The sequence below is a fragment of the Vanacampus margaritifer genome, chromosome 3, assembly GCF_051991255.1.
Source record: "Vanacampus margaritifer isolate UIUO_Vmar chromosome 3, RoL_Vmar_1.0, whole genome shotgun sequence".
NCBI lineage: Eukaryota > Metazoa > Chordata > Actinopteri > Syngnathiformes > Syngnathidae > Vanacampus > Vanacampus margaritifer.
The window spans coordinates 22,497,930-22,520,144 of record NC_135434.1 but is presented as its reverse complement, the minus strand read 5'-3'; the positions used below and the strand labels follow the sequence as shown (position 1 = coordinate 22,520,144).

The following is a 22,215-nucleotide window of genomic DNA, read 5'->3' as shown; positions in this document are numbered from 1 at the left end:
GTGTCTTGCTCTGGACACTTTGACATGGGCACAAGAGTTGAGGATGGAACCCACAACTTTCAGGTTGTGAGACGACCACTCTACACATTTGTATGATATAGTGTATTGTTAATATAATTTGTCTGCTTTTGTGTTCAGAACAAGGAGAATTTCTGGCCCTTGACCTAGGTGGATCCACCTTCCGAGTGCTTCTGGTTACAGTTATGGGTATTGGCGAGCAAAAGGTGGACATGGAAAATCAGATTTATGCTATTCCTGAACATCTCATGAGAGGCTGCGGATCTGAGGTTAGATGCACTCCACATTATATGTGATTTAACTATTTTTCTGATAATCTTTTTTGTCAAATATTTGTGTTTTTACTCCGTCTCCCACCAAGAAAAATAAATAAATAAATAAAAGACTTCAACGAGCCGCTTTTCTGACGCCACGTCCGCTCTTCGCTCATTGGTTCAGTCCGCTGTCTGTTAGCTTAGGTTTGCGCCGCCTCACAAATGCGACTGATCACTCGCGGCTTTGCCGGAGAATGAGTCTGGTCAACCGCCAGGAGTCTGGATTTCCAGGCTACATTATCACAACACTTAAATGGAACACCGACATGAGCATGCTGTGTTGCCATGTTTGACAGTTACCTCCTTTTTGAAAAAAAGCACTAATTGAGACAAAGGGAGACTTTTAATGTGGGTAGTTGCATAATGTTTGTTTATATAATTATGTTGCAGAATATTGAAAACATTTATTGACTGTGTTTTCATATGGTTTTATGTTGCCACTAGGCATGTGCCGATATTACATTCTGAAGGTATGATAACAGTGAGCAAAAAGCATTGCTGTGTCACGGTATCACGGTATTAAAATTAAACTTTTTTTCCCATTGAACACAATCGATTATTATTATGTTTTAAAATATAGAACATGTTAAGTTTAAATAAATAAATGTTTACAATCTAATTATGTTTAAATTCTTCTTAGCAAGTCACAGTGTCCCATCAGTGGTAAGCTCTTTTTAGAACAAACCCCAGCTACTCATGTTGTCAATTATGGCACGCTGGTACCGACACATGTGCAGTACACAGTTTTCTTTCTTTTTTTCTAAAGGACAATGCAAATTGCGAAGGCCAGCCTTGTGTATCTAACTTCACTGCCAACCCTCGTGCCTTCTTTCACCATACTGCACTGCAGATAATATTCACAATGTTTAAAGAGCAGAAACCTGTTGTTTTCATTTAGGTTTTTAGAACAAATACTGGAAAAAACTTTTTTTCTTCTTTTTGTTTTGTTTGTTTTGAAAAACAAATGAATAAATTATACTCGATTTCCTTTTGTAATGTTTTTTTTCTCACATGAATTAATACTAATTTGCATGCCCTGTTTCTACTTTGTTTCAGTTATTTGACCATATAGCTGAATGCCTGGCTAATTTCATGGAGAAGTTAGGAATAAAGAACAAAAGGCTTCCTTTGGGCTTTACCTTCTCTTTTCCTTGTCAACAGAGCAAGTTGGACGAGGTGAGAAATGTTGGGGTGTAAATTGACAATAACAAGCAATTGGGCCTTAGTCCAACTGTTGTTGTTATTGGCTAATATAACTAACTAGCTTCTTTTCCCCCCAAGTTGAAGTTGTATGCATGACCCTGAATTTCTATATGCTATTAGCTTTTGTTGTTGTTCGGACAATGATTTTAACTCTTTGACTGCCAGACGTTTTCAGAAAAGGGATGCCGTGGGTGCCAGCCGATTTTAAGCATTTTTGACTGATCTTTCAAGGTCCATAGAAAATTATGTGTTTGGACTATGGAAACACACATACTACCAAATGAAAGATTGGACTCTTATCTTTCATCAGAAAAAAAAGTTTGTTTCTACCTTATTCCGTTTTTCAGTAATCAACAATAGAAAATGGTTAGTTTCACCTCTGTTTTGAAACAAACGTCTTTTAACGTCTTTGGCACTCCTCCATAGGATTTTACTAAACGTTATTTAACGTTTTTGGCAGTCAAAGAGTTAAGTGATTTGTAGGGCTGTCGCTAACATCTTTTTATCAAGCAATTGGCTGGCGACCACTTCAAGGTGTACCCCCGCCTCTCGACCAAAGACAGGGATAGTCTCCAGCATATCCGCAACCCTTGTGAGGATAAGTGGTTCAAAGGATAGATGAAAATAACACTTAATTGATGTATCTTAACACTATACACACTTCAAAGTAAACATTTTCATACTCATTTTCTTATAAACCGGTGTCTGGTGTCGTGTTCTCTTGCCTTCTCAAGTGCCCCTGGCAGCTTTTAATGGTTGTTCCAATGGTGCTTTGGCAGTGGACATGAGTAGCATTTCAAAACAAAAAAAAAACCACAACAATCATGCCACTTCACACTCGCACTCGATCACTGCTTATCACTGCCAAAGAGACAACATTGATAGTCTGACTAAAATTCACACTTTTTTTCAGTTTGGCTGGTCCTACGACAGTTCAGGTGCAACGTCTATACCAGAGGTGGGCAATATCGGTCCTCGACGGCCGGAGTCCTGCAGGATTTGCAGGTTTCTCACTTCCAACACAAGCTGATTCTAATTAACAGGATTGTTATCAGGCTTATGCAGAGCTTGCTGATGAGCTGATCATATATCAGCTGTGTTGGAGAAGGGCAACACGCAAAACCTGCAGGACTCAGGCCCTCAATGCCCACCTCTGGTCTATACTGTATATTAAAGTTAGAGCTCACACTGTCCCCCAAAATCTCCATTCCTTAATCGTGTTTACTTTTTGTGCATCAACGCCACCTTTCCACTGGTAGTAATGTACCAAAAGTAGTTGTGCATTATCGTCGGTGGCCACCTTAGTTATAGTCTGCAAAAGAAGGTGCCACCAAAAGTATATCCTACCCTCCAAAAGAAAGTAGAATAAATGGTATAAGAAGAGCAAACACTTGAAGACAAAGTAAAACTGTAGTCATTGCCACAATTTTAACTGGCCACAATGTGACGCGGGATTCTAGTTCAGGTAAGAAAAGCTTTTCTGTAGTTAAAAGCAGAAGTTTCGCCAAACCGAAACTTGTTTGTTGCTGTCAAGATTGGATGCGAAAATGCACTTGATGCCCTAACACCACTCTGCAGCCTATGTTATAAAGCGATCAGCAGCTCATGTTTGAACTGTTTCCTTTCCTTGTACTGACTGACGTACTGGGCTCCAGCACTTATTTTTTGGGGCACTGAGTAACCAAGCAGCACATTTGAACAATGCTCTTGGAGTTTCTGAACAGTGAAGTGAAGCAGTGCATGCTCGGCGCCTATTTCCAAACGCACCCACAAGTAAGGAGCGTGGATTTTGGGGGCATGTCCAAGCTCTACTGTTAGGCTTGTCTATGTAAAATACATTTCCCCCCCAAAAAAATTCACTCTGGAGCTACTTCTATACTGTATGTTTTTTTGTTTTTTTTAGGCAGAGTGTGGAAAAAAATCACATTAGTTAGGATTTTTAAAAAATGTATTTAAAAAAATAAGTATTTGATTCATAACAAACAAGCAACGGCTGGTTTGGGGCTCTTCATAAGATCTCATCCTGCATGGAGGAATGGGCCAATGTGTGCAAATTTGTTGAAGACCTAAAGTTAATGTTTGACCTCTGTCATTGCCAACAAAGGTTATTACAAAGTATTGAGTTGAACTTTAGTTATTGACCAAATAGTTAGTTTCCACAAACATTTCCAAATACATTATTTAAAATACTACAAGTACAATGTGATTTCCAATATTTTGTTTCTTGCACAGTCGGTGGCTAATTAAATACTTTTTTCTGCCAAACTGTAAATGTTGAAGCACTATGTTGTCCTGATGTATAAACACATGCGATTTTATGTCCCTTCATTTCCCCTTTATTCAGAGTATTTTGATATCTTGGACCAAAGCCTTCAGGGCAAGTGGAGTAGAAGGAAAGGATGTTGTCAAACTCCTGCAGAAAGCTGTACATAAACGAGGGGTAAGTGTGCAACAGATCCTGCAAATGAGACGATTGTGAACTAATGATGACAGGAACAGCTTTTTACATTTCTTTTATCTGTTGCAAAAGGGCCAGTTAATCTTTGGAATTTATAAATATTTTATGGATTTATGAAAGTAATCTAAATTGTTAACACAATAGGTATGTTGTTATAGCAATTATGGTACGGGTCTGTGGTATAAATGTAAAACATTTAAAAAGTTAGAATTTTATCTAAGGTAGACATTTGAACCCTCTCGGCCAATTGTGGTAACGATTGATTACGTCCTTGTATCACACTCACTGCGCAGTGTGACAGAAATGCCCAAATTGTTTGGTCAGCCCCTAGAGAAAGTGGAAAAATGTCCTCTGTCAAATTAAGTATATTTACAATATCCATTTTATTTTTGTGTTGTTGAAAAAGTGAGCAATTGATGTTGACAACTGATAGAAAGTGATAGAAAGCAGAGCTGCTGAACGTTACAGATCATCTATTGAATGCTCAGTCGTGCCAGTCACAGTAATTGTTTTTGGATATTTAAAAAAAAGAATAATCCAGCGTCCAACATCGATGGACCCGGCAGGCAAGTACGGCACTGTGTCAATCCACTAAGATGCCTAAGACGCTGGCTAGTATAAATTTTAGAAATCAGTCAATGGTAAAACATTGAACAATTGCCCATCAGCTCACTGTTTTCCGCTGTTTATTTTGGGGAATGCTTGATGCCCCAGCTACCTATGAGGTATGGCGTGTTAGCTAATGTGGCTAAATATGATTCAAGACAGTGACGCTAATATTTTTGTTTGCTGCTGTCATCAGTGATTTTCCCACTTTGGAATCAATAAAGTATTATTTTTGTTATTGAAGGACATCAGCGTTGACATTATGGCTGTCATAAATGACACAGTGGGAGCTATGATGACGTGTGGCTATGATGATCATAACTGTGAAATTGGTCTCATCGTTGGTGAGTTTTTTTGCAATACTACTGGAATAATAGTAGTAATTAACTGAAAGGCTCAAGGAAGAATGTATAATGCATTGTTTATTGCTGTTAGGGGTGGGACTCAAAATGGTATTATCCCTTCACATCACGATTTGATTAAATATGATAACCATTTGTTTATGCATTTTGGCATATATTGAATCAATGGATTCTTGTTCCCTTACTTAAGATGGTAAACCCCTTCTATTTGCAGGGGATAGGGAAAGCCCTGCCACAAATGGTGGAAAACTGCAACTAATTGACACACCTTAACCATACCACAAACTATGATCCAAAAATAATTTTATATCATTTTAAAACTTTTCTTACTTTGTACAACATTATCTTTAAACATACATGGCTTACAAATGATTTTGTTTTGAAAAAATACACCAAAAGTGTGCAATACAAGCACATGCAACATATGCCACTTTTCCACTAGACCCGAACGGCACAGAGTCGGTCGGCCTTGGTCAGCCTCGGATGTTTGCGTTTTCATTTGACTTTTCCAAGGCCGAGCGGTTACAATGGAACTGCCTTTTCGAACAATCTTGGAGGTGGTTCTGCAGCGCGGGTCGTCTGGGGCAGAGTCATCACTGTCATCTGATTGGCCGACAGCGATGCAGCAAGCAACTTCGTGGCACACGCACGCCAATTTCTTTATTTTACTCCAGCGAGGCAAGAGGTGCCCGCCGGCCTTTGTCAAAGTCACAAAAGTACACAAGTACAATAAACATAATAATTATTTACTACAATGATGAACTATATTTATAATTTGCAATAGCTTTTCTTGCTGCATTGCTGAAAAGAAATGCCTACACCTGACAGCATGTCAAATGACACTGATGTCACGACCAGAACTAGGTTGGAAGAGGTTCTGGGGAATGGTTCCATTCTAATCTCTGGTCTCAAAAAAGTGTAATGGAGAAGTGACCACACAGGGCGGAACAAGGCTATTTTGGTGTAGAAAAGGTGCAGTGGAAATGGGGCATAAGAATTAATTATTGCTCACTATTATACTTTTTATGTTGCAGTTGTCATTGAGGTTTTCAGAAAGATTTTCTCTCTGTAACACATACATTCACACTGATTACCAGCTTAAATTGACAGAGATTTCGACAAAAAAAAATATTACTCACATTTCATTCATTCTTAAGGAACCGGGACAAATGCCTGTTACATGGAACAATTGAGGAATCTTGATTTGCTGGATGGTGACGAGGGGCGGATGTGCGTCAATACCGAGTGGGGTGCTTTTGGAGATGATGGTGCCTTGGAGGACCTGCGCACACCTTTTGACAGCGAAATAGATGCTGGCTCTCTGAACCCTGGCAAACAGCTGTGAGTAACATATTTTAAAGTTTTCTAAAGAAATCTGTAAATTATTACGTTATGAGTGGTTTTTCCTTTTTTCTCCAATACATTTACTAACATTTACTAATTTCCAGGGTTGGGAGGGTTACTTTTAAAATGTGTTCCGTTACAAGTTGCTAAAAAATTAGTTAGTAATGTAATCCAAGTACCATGATATTACAGTAATGTAACTTGATTACTTTTGGATTACTCCAATGCCAAGTATGCTCATGAAGACAAAATAAAAATAAATATCACCACAATATATTTCTACACAGTGTGTGTATTTACGGGTAATAGGGACCCAGGCAGACTACTAATAGCAAAAATCCTTGTATAAGTGACACATTAAACGTATGAATAGATGGGTTGATTGATTGATTGATTGAAGGCCTTATGCTGTTTCGAACTTTCACTGAAAGCAGACAGACAGATAGATTGATAGATAGATAGATAACAAAGCTGTTGTTGCTGTAATGTGGAATGGGGAGAAAATGAAAAGCTATGTTTTTGAAAGCACCATTTCAAATGGTAGCTCATTTCACTCACACACGCATACATGCACTGATGATGATATGAGGATGACCCATGTGTGATATCAACTGCAAAACTTTTCTCCCAGTCTCGAATTTAGCCGTGTTTATTGTGTATGGCGTTTAAATAGTGAATTGGTGGGAGGGAGATTTGTTCGGAAGATAACTTACATTATGCCTATGGTTAGCAAGAACCATAGAAGAAGCTAAGCGTAGCATGCCGCAGGACTCTCAGCTCAAACATTTTCTTTATTAAAGATAAATCAGCCCTTCAGAAAGTTTCCAAACAGTGAATACCGGTCGCTACTTCCTCCTTTCGCCAGTGAAGCTTTTTAACGGGCCGCGTGCGGGTTTGGAAGACATGACATCAAACGCAACGACAGCGTCTCTCTCTCGCACTCTCACTCTCTCGCTCCGTCTGTCTGTCTCTCGCTCCGTTTGTCTGTCTCTCGTTGTCTCTCTCGTTCTCTCTCTCTATCGTCTGTCTCTCGCTCTCTCTGTCTGTCTGTCTGTCTCTCTCTCTCTCTCTCTCTCTCATTGTAGAAAATTGTAATTCCTTTAAAACAATCGCCATTTTTTTGTAAATGTACCTGTATTCTGATTACATATTTTTTCCTGTACTGCAACGGAATACAGTTAAAAAAAAAATTATTATTCTGATTACGTAACGCAGGTACATGTATTTTGTTACTCCCCAAGCCTGCTAACTTCACAATATACCCAATGCTACTTTTTTCCCCACACTTTGAACCCTGCGGCTTTATAAATAAGACACGTCCAGTTATGATTTTTTTACTGACAAGCTTCATGCTGTCAATAGATTTACCAATAATCTCATCACATCTGACCAGTGAAATTACCGAACATGTCACAGTGCGACTGTCGAGAGTCTGCCCTTACACTGAATATTCCCTATCAGCGTAGCGCAGTGGGCGGTGTTGATGTGAAGAGTGTATTTTTAAGTAATGCTTCTATTTTTCAAGTTTGCCCGTGTAAAAAAAAATAAATTTAAAAATCCACTTTTACCAACGGCCTTCGAATGGCTTGGACTACTAGACACAAGCTCCTTTGTGAATTTGCCTCGTGATATAAGGGTCATGGCAAACTGTGCAATGCTTCCACACACAATTGTAACAACATGACCATTCCAAGAAATGACAATTGGCCGCTCATTCAATCACATTGAGTGAGACACTTTATGGACTCACTGCAATGTGAACTTTGCGACCCTGCATTGCCTACTGGGGCTTCCCATACAATATGTTGTCCTGTGTGACTTTTTGTTTTTTTATTCCATAAGGAACCGGTACAGAACGTACACCACTCAGGTACATATTTATCACAAGCGTGACTATTTCATCTACATATACAGGTACAAATTAAATTATATACAGCTAATATTAGGACAAAACCTTATACAGCCAAATTAGTTACTTTTCAGGAGGAGACCCAAAAAGGCATGTTTGTTCAACCATTAACATTGCATCATCAACGCGATCAAGCCATTTTCAGCACTTTCGATTGATCAAGATTTTGTAAAAATAGCACCCACATGTATGGACTGACCAATAGTATAGATTTTTGAAAATATATCCATTTTCCACATTGTGACTTATGAGGTTTTGGCTCAATGCCAGCGATATACGGTTAACTATTGTTGTAAAACACATAAAAATCCATCTGTGTGACCTCTTGCTTTGCAAATATTCCATTTTATAACGTGGACACCGCTGGCTAATAAAGTGAAGTGGCCAATAAAACGAAGCGACCAAAATATATGTACATATTTATTTTTATGGCATAATTTAGCAGTTGCGAGTTTGAATCAGGTGTGCTTGGAAAATGATGGTAGAATCAATGTTATATTCAGGGGTGCACATAACAAATTTGGTGTAGTACTCAAATGAGCACCAGAGTATTTTTGATGCTCATTATTTTCCTGACCCGCCGACCTCATAGATGAACTGAAAGGCTTACAACACAACTGAACAAAGTAGGGTGTATGGACCACATATCCATTCAGTCTCTGAGCAGCCCTCACTATTTTTTTTATTAATTTAGTTTATTATTTGTTGATTTCTAGTTTTGAGAAGATGATCGGTGGAATGTACATGGGAGAACTGGTGCGTCTCATCCTCGTGAAAATGACCAAAGACCAGCTTCTGTTCCAGGGCAAGACTACAGCCCAGCTCCTTATGACGGGAAAGTTCCTGACCAACTACATTTATTCCATAGACAGTGACAAGTTAGTTTTTTTGTTTGCATTCGTGTGTTCTTTGTATTGCTTTTTGGTTAACAATAGACCTATCATCTCAGTTTTGTTGCCCAGAAACTTTTGCAGTTCTTTGTAGGAATGTTGTAACATTATAATTAGTGCTGTCAAAGTTAAAGCGTTAACTGATTAATTAATCACAAAAAAGTATCACATTAATCATAAATTAACGCAGATTAATAACACTATTAATTTTGACCATAGATTATCCTTTAGCGCAGAGGTGGGCATCGAGGGCCACAGTCCTGCAGGTTTTGCGTGTTGCCCTTCTCCAACACAGCTGATATATGATCAGCTCATCAGCAAGCTCTGCATAAGCCCGATAACGATCCTGTTGATTGGAATCAGCTTGTGTTGGAAGTGAGGAACCTACAAAACCTGCAGGACTCCGGCCCTCGAGGACCGAGATTGCCCACCTCTGCTTTAGCGTGACAGTGGATGGCTATGTTTAAGGTAGCACAGGTTGTGTCTTAGCAATAAACATAATTACATGCATTAAAGTAAAGCATTTAATAAATGTTTGCGTATCACATTTAGAATATTTGTTCATGTCAAAATATTGGGGTCTAATATTATATTATATATTATTATATAATATTATATTTTTTTCCATTTTAAATTATGCAAGTAATTAACTGATTAGAAAAAGAGGAGGATGAACATGTGCAGTGGATCAAAAATTGTCGAAGACGTCCTCATAACATTAAAAGTCAAAAGAATGAACATATAACCAGTGTTCAATTTATCGTGATGACTCAAAATTCTAAAATGGGATTAATCTGTTTTTGGAAATGCATCTCAATGGACGATATATTTACCTTGTGACGCAATATTTTCTGTTATTGGTTTTATTTGCAGCATAGAGGAAGGTCGAATGACTGCTCAAAATGTGCTCCGAGGCCTTGGCCTTGACCCAACCTTGGAAGACTGCATGGCTACTCAAAGAGTGTGTCAGATTGTTTCCACACGGGCTGCACATTTGTGTGCTGCCACTCTAGTTGCAGTGCTCCGGCAGATTAGGGACAACAAAGCAGCTGAGAAGTTGCGCACCACCATTGGCGTAGATGGATCGATGTACAAAAATCATCAAGAGTAAGTTACCCTTTTCCATTCCATTAAACATATAATTTAGTAGAAACAAGAAAACATTAAGAATAATTTTATTGGAGGCAAATGTAAACATTTGTACAGGCAGTAATTACAATTTGATTTTTTTCTTCAATTTTTTTTGTGTCTACAAATGATATGAGAATCTAACGCTGACGCTCAAGCCACATATGTTACTGACTAATCAGAAGTTCATATGCAGTAGGAGCAGGGTGGGTCTTGGTAAACACAGTAAGACGTCTTATCATTGAAGGGGATAAGAAATTAAACTATATTCTAAAAGGTGACCAAAGAAGTTATAAAATAAATATTGCATTTTATGGATGAATGGCAAAAGGTTACAATTGGTGACACAAGTTGCTAAAGTTCAAGTTGAATTAAATCAAGCCATTTGAGAGTAATAGCACAAACCGTCACAATATTTGCTGCATTTGTTTGCAATTTGTAGTTTTATAATTTACAAACATATTAAAGGTGGGTGGAAACTGTTGAACTGGAAGCTATCCCAGCTGACTTTGACTTTGACAAACAACCATTCACACCTAACATGCATGTTTTGTAACATGGGAGGAAACCATAGTACCTGAAGAAAACCTACGCAAGCATAAGGTGAACATCCAAACGCCACACAAGAAGCCCAGCATGTCACTTCAGTCTGATGTCACTCAACAGTTACGTCCCCCATGAAGACACAGACTGTGAATAGTAAAACATAATTTGGTAGATTATGAAATACATGTATCTAGGGCTGTGGGGTGATATTGACCAAAAAAATTAAATATTTTTTCCCCCTGTCATTCTGGATGATTACAATTTTAATCGAAGTAATAAACCCGACAAACATTATTTAAAGGTTTCATTTATTCAAAAATAAATCCTGCGCAAAATGTTCAGACAAAAATAATGTACTGTATAAGGATTTTAAATACATTTTAACGTAAACTAAACATTTATAGCTTGTGCAAAAACCCCAAACTATTCATATCTTATGCATGACATGCTTAAATGGCACATTTAAGTATTAGTAACTCTTGTAAACATGCCTTGTAAACCACCCAGCCAGCATTCTGCCACTTGTGCAAAATCACAACTTAAAATAACGTTTGGATTTAACAGAATTTAAGACCAGCTTTTAATAATCCAGAAGAAGACAAGAATGTATTTATTTATTATGCACCTCGATTTCACGATTTAGCTAATTTTCAACAATTTGATTTTTAAAATGTGGGTACTGCTTCCAACATAAGCCTGATCTGAACTGTTTTACATACAGTATTTAGTGTAAAATCAAGTTTTCTCAGAAGCAAGTGTTCAAAAAAAAAAACACTATTCCCATTTTAACCAATTGTGTTAATTACCTTTGCCTAGGTTTTCTCGGAGGCTTCACAAGATGGTACGGAGGCTTGTGCCTGACTGTGACGTGCGTTTTTTGAGGTCTGAGGTTGGAAGTGGGAAAGGCGCAGCCATGGTAACAGCTGTAGCCTTACGTCTTGCTGCTCAGAATGCTGAGCGTCAACAAATACTTGATACCCTGCGTATGAATCGTGATCAGCTGATGGAAGTGAAAAGACTAATAAGTGAAGATATGGTACGAGGCTTGTCAAAGCAAGCACACACTCAGGCTAGCCTCAAGATGCTTCCAACATTTGTCTGCTCTACTCCAGATGGGTCAGGTAGCTCTTGCATACATACCATGCCTTTCCTTTATTTAGCATTGCATATAACTATTCTATGATTTCAGAGCATGGAGATTTCTTGGCTTTGGATCTTGGTGGCTCAAGTTTTCGAGTGCTGCTCGTGCGTGTGCGAAGTGACAAGACACATGTTGACATGCATCATAAGAACTACAATATTCCACAGGAAATAATGCAGGGCACCGGGAAAGAGGTAAAGTATTCACCAGGTTGCACTTAAAGTATAAAGAAACATCAAGTCGCCAGATATGCTTTTAGGCATTTTTAGGTATTTCAGTGGTAGAAACAATGCAGTCATAGGTGATAATGCACATCAGTTTGTGTGGGCACTGGTGGAGGTTAAATCATCCAGTTGTGGCTTTGCGAAAGTTAAGCACAGCTGCATTGTATTTTTTGGGGTTCAAAGATTACCACTAGATAATAGCCTTAGCTCCTGAAATTTGGCTTCCACGAGCAGAAGAAGGCAGCCAAACGCAGCATACACGAGTGCCAAGCGAGTAGAGGAACTTGCCTAGAAAATCCAATCTACTGCAAATCATTCAAAATAAAAGCTGGCTTCATTGACCAAGCAGTATGTGGGCAGGATGAGAGCTGATCATAGCATGAGAGAGAGACGCCCCAAAGATAAGCCAATATCACCATGGCAACAAATATACTGTATGTCTGTCTGTAATTGTTGTTTCTCGGGGTAATTTTGATGAAATTATACCGCAGACATTAGGACACTTTGGAGCTATTTTAAATAGTGAAAAAAATTATGTTTCCTTAAAATCCACAAAACTACTAATTGTGTTAATTTGCTTAAATAGTCACTGTGATTTACACAATAACAACGCAACCAAATGATGCAGAGCATCCCTAGAAGTGAGAGAGTTGTCATTCAGACTTCAATGGACATGTTGGTGCAGAAAACAGAGGTGAGGGTAATAAAGGATGGTGATGGAAGTGTGTTGACAGATGCCAGTAGTGTGATGGGAAGATGGAAAGAATACTTTGAAGAGTTGATGAATGAGGAAAATGAGAGAGAACGAAGAATAGAAGAGGAGACTGTTGTGGACCAGGAAGTAGCAAAGATTAGTAAGGATGAAGTGAGAAGGGCATTGAAGAGGATAAAGAGTGGAAAGGCACTTGGTCATGATGATATTACCTGTGGAGGTATGGAAGTGTCTAGGAGAGGTAGCAGTAGTATTTCTGACTGGGTTGTTCAATAGGATCTTATATAGTGAGAAGATGCCTGAGGAATGGAGGAGAAGTGTGCTGGTGCACATTTTTAAGAACAATAGAGACGTGCAGAGTTTTTGCAATTCCAGAGTAATAAAACTGATGAGCCATGGCCACACATTAAAGCTATGGGAAAGAGTAGTTGAAACTAGACTGAGAGCAGAGGTGAACATTTGTGAGCAGCAGTATGATATTGTGATCTGTAGTGAGAGCAGGGAACAAGTGGAGGAAAAGCTAGAGGCGTGAAGGTTTGCTCTGCAAAGGAGGGGAATGAAGGTTAGCTGTAGCAAGATGGAGTATCTGTGTGTGAATGGGAGGGACCTAAGTGGAAGAGTGAGGTTACAGGGAGAAGAGACCAAAAAGCTGGAGGAGTTTAAGTATTTAGGGTCAAGAGTCCAGAGCAATGGAGTGTGTGGAAAAGAAGTGAAGAAGCGTGTGCAGGCAGGCTGAAACGGGTGGAGAAAAGTGTCAGGTGCGATGTGTGATAGAAGAGTTTCAGCTAAAATAAAAAGAAAGGTTTATAAAACTGTGGTGAGACCGGCGATGTTGTTTGGTCTCGAGACAGTGACACTGAGGAAAAGACAGGAAGCAGAGCTGGAGGTGGCGGAGATGAAGATTCTGAGGTTCTCTTTGAGAGTGGCCAGGATGGATAGAATCAGGAATGAGTACAACAGAGGGACAGCACATGTTAGAGGCTTTGGAGATAAAGTCAGAGAGGCCAGACTGAGATGGTTTGGACTTGTCCAGAGGAGAGATAGTGAGCATATTGGCAGAAGGATGCTGAGTTTCCAAAAGCCAGGCCGGAGATCTAGAGGAAGACCAAAGAGGAGGTTAATGGATGTAGTTAAAAAGGACATGAAAGGTAATTGGTGTGAAAGCAGAGAATGCAGAAGACAGGGTTCGATGGAGGCAACTGATTCACTGTGGCGACCCCTGAAGGGAAAAGCCAAAACGAAAAGAAGAAGAAAGCAACCAGAATGACAACAGTAATTCTGGAACTACTGTTTTCAAATTTGTGTCTAAAAATTCTTGGCCTGTCAAATAGACATGAGAAACATGTGCAAAAACTTTTATTAAAAAAAAAAATCATGTTACATTCCTTCATTGATTGATTCATTCATTCATTCTCCCAAAGTTTTATTATTAGGAAAATGGTAATAATGTTCAGCTCTTCATTTTCATGTGACAGTTAAAATAGAAACCATATTTCCACTCAATACCCCTTTTTAATCATAAACGGTCAGATTCAAATGAGCGACACATGTCGAAGAAGATCCAAATGAAAGTCCTTTGTAATATGCGCTGAATGGACTGCCAACTGAGTTGAGTGTAGTTGATAAAATATCGCTTAACAGGACCAATACTTCTTCTCAGTCAGCCACATAGCTATTGACAAAAGCCATGGGCCAAAAGTTATTTGAACAACATGGCTAGACAAAAAAATATTTATTATTTCTAAAAAAAAATATTTAAATAATACGATAGCAATGATAATAATAATAATTCCATGACAATACTTGGTGTTCATTCTTTCACACTTGTAACCGAACTATACACAACAAAATAGATTTTCCAAAGAGTCCAAGTGTTAGATATACTGTATACATACATATAATATAAAGTAGGGGCGGAATGGTTCACTGAATCCACGGATCAGTTCATGTTGGTTCGGTACACTTGAACTCTTGGGAAAATCTATTTTGTCGTGTATAGTTCGGTTACAAGTGTAAAAGAATGAACACATTAAGTATTCTCATGGAATTATTATGGGACTGCTTGCGGTTCGCTGCTGCTCCGCGCGGAGCAAGCAGGCACATATTGTTATCCTACCTAGGACAGTGTTTTTTTTTTGTTTTTGTTTTTTTATTCCAGCGATTTTTCCGCTAAAATGCGGCCCGTACCGTACATCGCACCGGCACAAATGAGGTATCAAACGATGCGGCTCGATCTGACTCGCTGCGCTATTATTTTTCTAAGAATTCCCAGTTACCATGGCGACGCTATTCCCAAAAAACTCCCAAATTAACTCCCCATTGGGAATGAATGGGAAAAGGGAAGAGAAGATCACACATCAAGCACCTTTTTCCAAGACACGCTGTGCGCGCATACGTTATCCGACCGATACGAATTTTAGCTCATTTTGTAGCAATTTTTCCCATCTTTAGCTCAGTGTCGAAATCTTTTTTAAGGAATGAAAGCTCCCCCCCTGTGCGGGTTCAAAGACAGTGACTGAATTAGCTTTCTCACACACTCTGTTGGCTAATTAGCCATCCAGTGCCGGGAACCAAATAATGTATTTGAAAAAATTTCACTTCAACTCGTCACCATGGCCACAATCTTTTGTCACTAGACGTCAAATTCTCACATTTTGTAGTCACGAGTGTCTTCTTTCAGACAAACTAACTTTTATTTGGCTAAGGTGTCATTTAGTACCTTTATTTTCACCTTAAGCATCTTGAACCGTTAAATCATGAGAGGCTTGGTGCGTGACGTCTCTCCAAAGTGTTCGTCCAATGCGTGTGCGTCAATGTGCATGTTTCTTAAAGGGACAGTAAGATACTTTTACTTTATGGTGATTATGCCTAACTTCCACATTTCTTGACCGATTTCAATCGTTTGAATTTTAAACTGTTCAGCTCATTTCCATTTTTTAAAATACATTTTCAAAAATAACACATTATTATTATTATTTTTATTTTTTCTATTAAATGTAACGGATTGGCAATTGATTAGGTACACCCTGGATTATCGCCACTCTGCCCACCCAGGGGGGCGGCCATCTTGGCCAAATAATTAGGTACACCAAGGATTCGCTCCCCTCCGCCCACCCAGGGCGGAGGCCATCTTGGCCAATTGATTAGGTACGCCCAGGATTCTTGCCACTCCGCTCGCCCAGGGCGGCGGCCATCTTGGCCAATTAATTAGGTACACCCAGGATTCTCGCCACTACGCTCGCCCAGGGCGGCGGCCATCTTGGCCAATTAATTAGGTACACCCAGGATTCTCGCCACTACGCTTGCCCAGGGCGGCGGCCATCTTGGCCAATTATTTAGGTACACCCAGGATTCTTGCCACTACGCACGCTCAGGGCGGCGGCCATCTTGGCCAATTTATTAGGTACGCCCAGGATTCCCGCCACTCCGCTCGCCCAGGGCGGTGGCCATTTTAGCCAATTAATTAGGTGTGTACCTAATTAATCCCCACTCTGCCCACCCAGGGCGAAGGCCATCTTGGCCAATTAATTAGGTACGGCAAGGACTCTCTCCCCCTTGCCCACCCGGGTCGGCGGCCATCTTGGCCAATTTATTAGGTACGCCCAGGATTCTCGCCACTCCGCTCGCCCAGGGCGGCGGCCATTTTAGCCAATTAATTAGGTACGCCCTGGATTACCGCCTTTCTGCCCACACAGGGCGGCGGCCATCTTGGCCAATTAATTAGGTACGGCAAGGACTCTCTCCCCCTTGCCCACCCGGGTCGGCGGCCATCTTGGCCAATTTATTAGGTACGCCCATGATTCTCGCCACTCCACTCGCCCAGGGCGGCGGCCATTTTAGCCAATTAATTAGGTACGCCCTGGATTACCGCCTTTCTGCCCACCCAGGGCGGCGGCCATCTTGGCCAATTAATTAGGTACGGCAAGGACTCTCTCCCCCTCGCCCACCCGGGTCGGCGGCCATCTTAGCCAATTGACTACTACTAAAATTACTACAAGTACTACTAATACTACTACTTCTGTTTGTACTTGCTTACTACTTACTACTATACTACTACTACTATGTCTACAAGTACTACATACATGCGTGTTTCCACCTTGCAAGAGTCAGCAATTCCACATTTCTTGAGCGATTCCAGTGGTTTAAATTTTAAACTGTTCAGCTCATTACCAAAGAGTCAGCAGTCCCATTCAAAATTTCCGCGGGAATTTTTCTAGTTATTATTGCTATCGTATTATTATTTAAATATTTTTTTAGAAATAAGAAATATTTCTTTGTCTAGCCATGCGGCTTTACACAATCAGGATTTTTGGGGCCGATCAGCGAATCATTTTTTTTTTAAAAATCCGATCATAAGATGGCGCAATATGTCTATTTAGATAATTTGATTATTTACTGTTTATTTGGGGGGGGGGGATGGCTTTACGCGTTCAGGATTTTTTTAAAGTCAATTAGCGTGTTTAGAAAAAAAATTATACTCGATCTTCAATCAGAAGATCGAGAACTATATTTAGTTAACCCTTTATCATTTGTTTACTCTACAGTCTAACTAACCCCTGCCATAGCTTAAATCCACGTCTAATTGACACCCATTGAAATGCATTGGAGGAACAAAAATGCTGATAAACAATATAACGTAATGTTTACATGTTAACATCTTTTTCTGACAATAATGGGAAAAAAAAGCACGAACATCGCCAGTCATTCGGGTTTTGCTAAAACTAATGCTATATACTATTGCTATCTTGGTTCAGCACGTCAATACGCTAAACTTAACAGCTATGTAGCTTCACATTCTGTTGCTGTGGCCAAAGATGGCTGTTTTTGTCAACTAGAAAAAGCCGAAATCCCCTCCTATTATTTGGCAAACTGTATTGACTTTCATTTCTAAGTAATCGCGTCGCGAGACTAGCTCAACTCAACGTTCGATATGATCATAGTTTATGTGGTATCCTTGCAAAAGTTTATCGCATCTGTAGTTACGTGTTTGTTTATACAACACGCCTTCATGCTAGTTGCATCTTGTGATTGACTGATATGCGTGTCCGGAAATTAACATTACTTACGCTGATTTATGAAAGATATTAAAGAGATGTTAATAATTTGGCCATCCTGATGCCTCAGTAGAACTGTAATTTGTGAGTTTTTTTTCATGTCTTTCATATACGTAAAGCATTGAGTGTAATTACTGTTTTATTATACATTGTGATTAAATTATATACACTGATAGAGGAATTTTCTGTGCATTTATCATTTTTTCCAGCTTTTTAGCCACATTGTAGACTGTATGGCCAACTTTTTGGAAAATATGGGTATGAGAGGAGCATCCTTACCTTTGGGATTTACATTCTCCTTCCCCTGTCACCAAAGCAAACTAGATCAGGTGAGGTTGTCTTGGTTGTCTTGTTTTGTTAAGGTTTACCCTAAAATGTATCAAATTATATACTGCTCAATCTCTTGTCAACCAAAATTTCCATTTCACATGATAAAATACATAATAAACCAAATGACAAAGATGTGAATATAGACAGGTGATATCCTATGTAAAATAATAAAACTGTACACTTTTTTTTTCAGGGCATTCTTCTGAAGTGGACAAAAGGCTTCAAAGCTAGTGGTTGTGAGGGACACGATGTTGTTACGTTACTTAAGGATGCAGTGCGATGCCGAGGGGTTAGTACATAAAGCATTCCTTCATACCATGACATGCCTTGTTATTGTGTAAAAAATGATCCTCCTTTTCAGTTCTTTTTGAATATTTAGTCAAGGTCAAGGTAAATATTTTTACGCCACCCCCTAAGCTACAGAGATTTTTTATTTATTTTTTTGAGCCAGTCCGAGCTCTGATGTTAGTGTATACAAGTGGCACCTGATTATAAGTCGCAGAACTGGCCAAGCTATGAAAAAAAAGTGTGACTTATAGTTCGAAAAATATGGTAGTCCTCATGAGGTTATGATTTATTGCAGATGTCTTGTATTCTTTTGTTGTATACATATCTAATAATGTGCCAGAGAGTATTTTGCCCTCATTGTTTTTTGTTCCCCTTCAGAGATGATCTACTACTGTTAATTACTCTAGTGCAGACTAGAATATAACCGATTAATAAAATGTAATTTCAGTCAGTAATCTTCTTTTTACTTGCAGGAGTTTGACTTAAACTTTGTGGCAGTAGTTAATGATACAGTAGGAACTATGATGACTTGTGGTTATGAGGACCCCAAGTGTGAGGTGGGACTCATTGTTGGTAAGTGTCTTCTCCTACCATTATATAAGATTTCTTTAATGGGAGAAAAAAAGGATAATTTTATGGAAATTTTTTGGTTGGACGTGTTCTATACCTTTTAGTATTGTTTTTCAGTAGTTTAAGATGATTGCCTATCAATAATTTAGGCACAGGGACCAATACCTGCTACATGGAGGAGATGCAGAATATAGAAATGGTTGATGGTGATGACGGACGCATGTGTGTCAATATGGAATGGGGGGCATTTGGTGAAAATGGGGAACTGGATGATTTCCTCACAACCTTTGATCGTCTTGTTGATGCCTCCTCAAGCAATCCTGGAAAACAGAGGTACTGTACACAAAGGGTAATTTATTAAATTGATTACATTAATTTTGTTGTCTTAAAGACCAATTTATTACATTCAAAAACACAATTGTTTAGTTCTTACAGCCGACAAATGTAATTTGACCTCTTCAAGGTATGAGAAGATGATCAGTGGCATGTACCTTGGTGAGATAGTGAGACATGTGCTGATGGAGTTCACTGAAAGGGGTTTACTGTTTCGAGGGAAACTCTCTGAGCGACTCAAGACCTGGGGCATCTTTGAGACTAAATTCCTGTCACAAATTGAAAGGTAAGGATTATTCACAGTCAGATCATCTCGCTTCAATTTATGCTTGATTACCTAGAAACTAGTATATATACTACAGTTTGTTCCCTCTGTTATTACTTGTAGAATTTAATTTGTAAAAATGTGCCATTTCATGTTGTGGTATTTGTATTTGTTGGGAACAATAGGTTACATTGTGGGAGAAAAAAACATTCTGCCCCACTAGAAGGAAGAGATAAATAGCAAGGCTTAACCTGCTTTTGGGGATTAATATATATATATATATATACAAGTAATTACATTTAAAACAAATATGGAAATTACTAGTTTGTAAATGTCACTGAAACTAACTTTTGCATTTTGTACCTAATTTTGTAAACCCTGCCCTTGCTAATAGTAATTCAAGCACAAGTGTGATTGCAGTTCATTATTTGAGCTCTTAAAAAATATAAAATTTGTCTTGTACTTTGCCTTATTATCTCCTTATTTAGCCTTTATGTTTAGAGAATATGACAGGTGGTCAAATAAATTTTCTTTAGCACATTTGACTTTATTTATGTTTTCATAATTGTTCCGATATACTGAGTGTGATCTAGTAAGTTATTAAATTTTTGATCATATACAACATAACTATTGGCGTTGGTTACTTATTCAAATGTTTAATCTATTTTAGATTGATACATTGATACATATGAAATATACATCTTCATTTAAACACTGTAAAATAAAGTGGGTCGGTCTGAGCCATGAAACTATTACAGGGCTGAAAATGAGTCCCAGTCCGTCCCTGAACACAAGACACATCACACAAGCTTTCAATCATCAATTTTACAATTTAGATTATTAGTCTCTCTCTCACTCACACACACATACGTATAAGGGCCCAGCGGCAGTGAATTTCAGCTCCCTTTCTTCGAGAACAGCAAGTAGTGCCGAAGTACTACAATATTGAACAGTTTGAAATGTTAGAGAAATTAAAATTAAGCTCTCCTTTAAAAGTTATAGTGCATTTTAGCTTCATTGTGAAATGAAAGTGATAATAATGTTTGCAGTCAGTGTACTGTATATTGGGGTTACTTCGTGCTTGTTCCAGTGACTGAAAATGTTTGATATATTCAGGCTGCCAAAGCACACATACTTTTTTTTTTTTTCTTCCCAACCTTGATTTTGTCTCTCTGATCCCTAAGTGACCGTCTGGCCATGCGTCAGATTCGTTGCATCCTGCAGCATCTTGGTCTCACCAGCTCAACATGTGATGACAGTGTCCTCGTTAAAGAGGTTTGCAGCATCGTCTCCTGCCGGGCGGCACAGCTGTGTGGTGCTGGTTTAGCTGCCGTGGTTGATAAAATGAGACAGAACCGCAACTTGCAACAGCTCACTGTTACAGTTGGAGTTGATGGCACACTTTATAAGATGCACCCTCAGTAAGTATCTTTTGTCCCAAACTTTTAAGAAAAACGCTTTGCCCTTTCAACAAACATTTACGCTCGTAACAAATTCTAACCCTTATTTTTTTCTTCAATCCAAAGTTTTGCAGGAGTCATGCAAGAGACATTGCAGGATTTGGCACCACAGTGCAAGGTGACGTTCCATAAATCTGAGGATGGAAGTGGCAAAGGAGCAGCACTCATAACCGCAGTGGCCTGTAGAATCAGGAGTAATGCACTGATCAATAGCCCAAACTAATTATTATTTTTGCATTAATGTGTATTACAGAACCATTTTTGATTGAAAAAAAAAACAACTACAACTAAGCAATATCACACAATACATATTGATGATTTACTCAACAACGTTTCTGAAACTAATTCACTGATTTTACTGGTTCGGTCATTGTTTTCCAAAATTAAAGCTGATGTTTGCAAATGTCTTATTTTGATTAAACAACAAAAGATAATCAGTCTGCTTTCATTACATTCATTTCATTACAGTATTTTAATAAAAATAATCATAATTACAGTTGAAAGACTGAAATTAGAGGATTTAGGCAATTTTAAATTAATGGTTGTAAACCATTAATCGATCATTAAAATAGTTTTTGTTGATTTTAATCAATTAATTTGGACACATCTGGTACCTTGGCTATGTGTGTACAGTTTCCATCGCTATCTACATTGCTCGGGGTACACCCTGAACTGGTTGCCAGCCAATCGCAGGGCACACAGAGAGGAACCACCATTCACACTCACAATCACACCTATGGAGAATTTGGAGTGTTTAATTAACCTGCCATGCATGTTTTTGGAATGTGGGAGAAAACCGCAGTACCCGGAGAAAACCCACGCAAGCACGGGGAGAACATGCAAACTCCACCCAGGAAGGCCGAAGCCAGGCCTTGATCTCACATCCTCTGCACTGGAAGGCGGACGTGCTAACCAGTCATCCACCGTGCCGCCCTTTATTATATTTCATTTTTTTAAAAATTGGATTAATAAACCCCTACTGTTTGTTTGACACAAAATTTCACTCGCACATGGATGCAAATGACACTGGGGGTGGGGCGGGTGTACGACCCCTTCAGAG

The 22,215-nt window shown here is 39.0% G+C and overlaps 1 protein-coding gene across 1 annotated transcript in view; it reads left to right on the top strand.

The window, feature by feature from the left end:
• Positions 1-21,592, top strand: part of hk2 (hexokinase 2) — a 28,714-nt gene extending 7,122 nt beyond the window's left edge. The window contains exons 3-18 of the mRNA XM_077561477.1: positions 139-287; positions 1,389-1,508; positions 3,880-3,975; positions 4,844-4,943; positions 6,119-6,302; positions 8,931-9,092; positions 9,978-10,211; positions 11,595-11,899; positions 11,968-12,113; positions 18,119-18,238; positions 18,433-18,528; positions 19,001-19,100; positions 19,247-19,430; positions 19,561-19,716; positions 20,880-21,116; positions 21,222-21,592. Of these exons, the coding sequence (XP_077417603.1) occupies positions 139-287; positions 1,389-1,508; positions 3,880-3,975; positions 4,844-4,943; positions 6,119-6,302; positions 8,931-9,092; positions 9,978-10,211; positions 11,595-11,899; positions 11,968-12,113; positions 18,119-18,238; positions 18,433-18,528; positions 19,001-19,100; positions 19,247-19,430; positions 19,561-19,716; positions 20,880-21,116; positions 21,222-21,378 (2,546 nt within the window). The 3' untranslated portion in view covers positions 21,379-21,592. The remainder of the gene's footprint in view (positions 1-138; positions 288-1,388; positions 1,509-3,879; positions 3,976-4,843; positions 4,944-6,118; positions 6,303-8,930; positions 9,093-9,977; positions 10,212-11,594; positions 11,900-11,967; positions 12,114-18,118; positions 18,239-18,432; positions 18,529-19,000; positions 19,101-19,246; positions 19,431-19,560; positions 19,717-20,879; positions 21,117-21,221) is intronic.
• Positions 21,593-22,215: the final 623 nt, after the last annotated feature.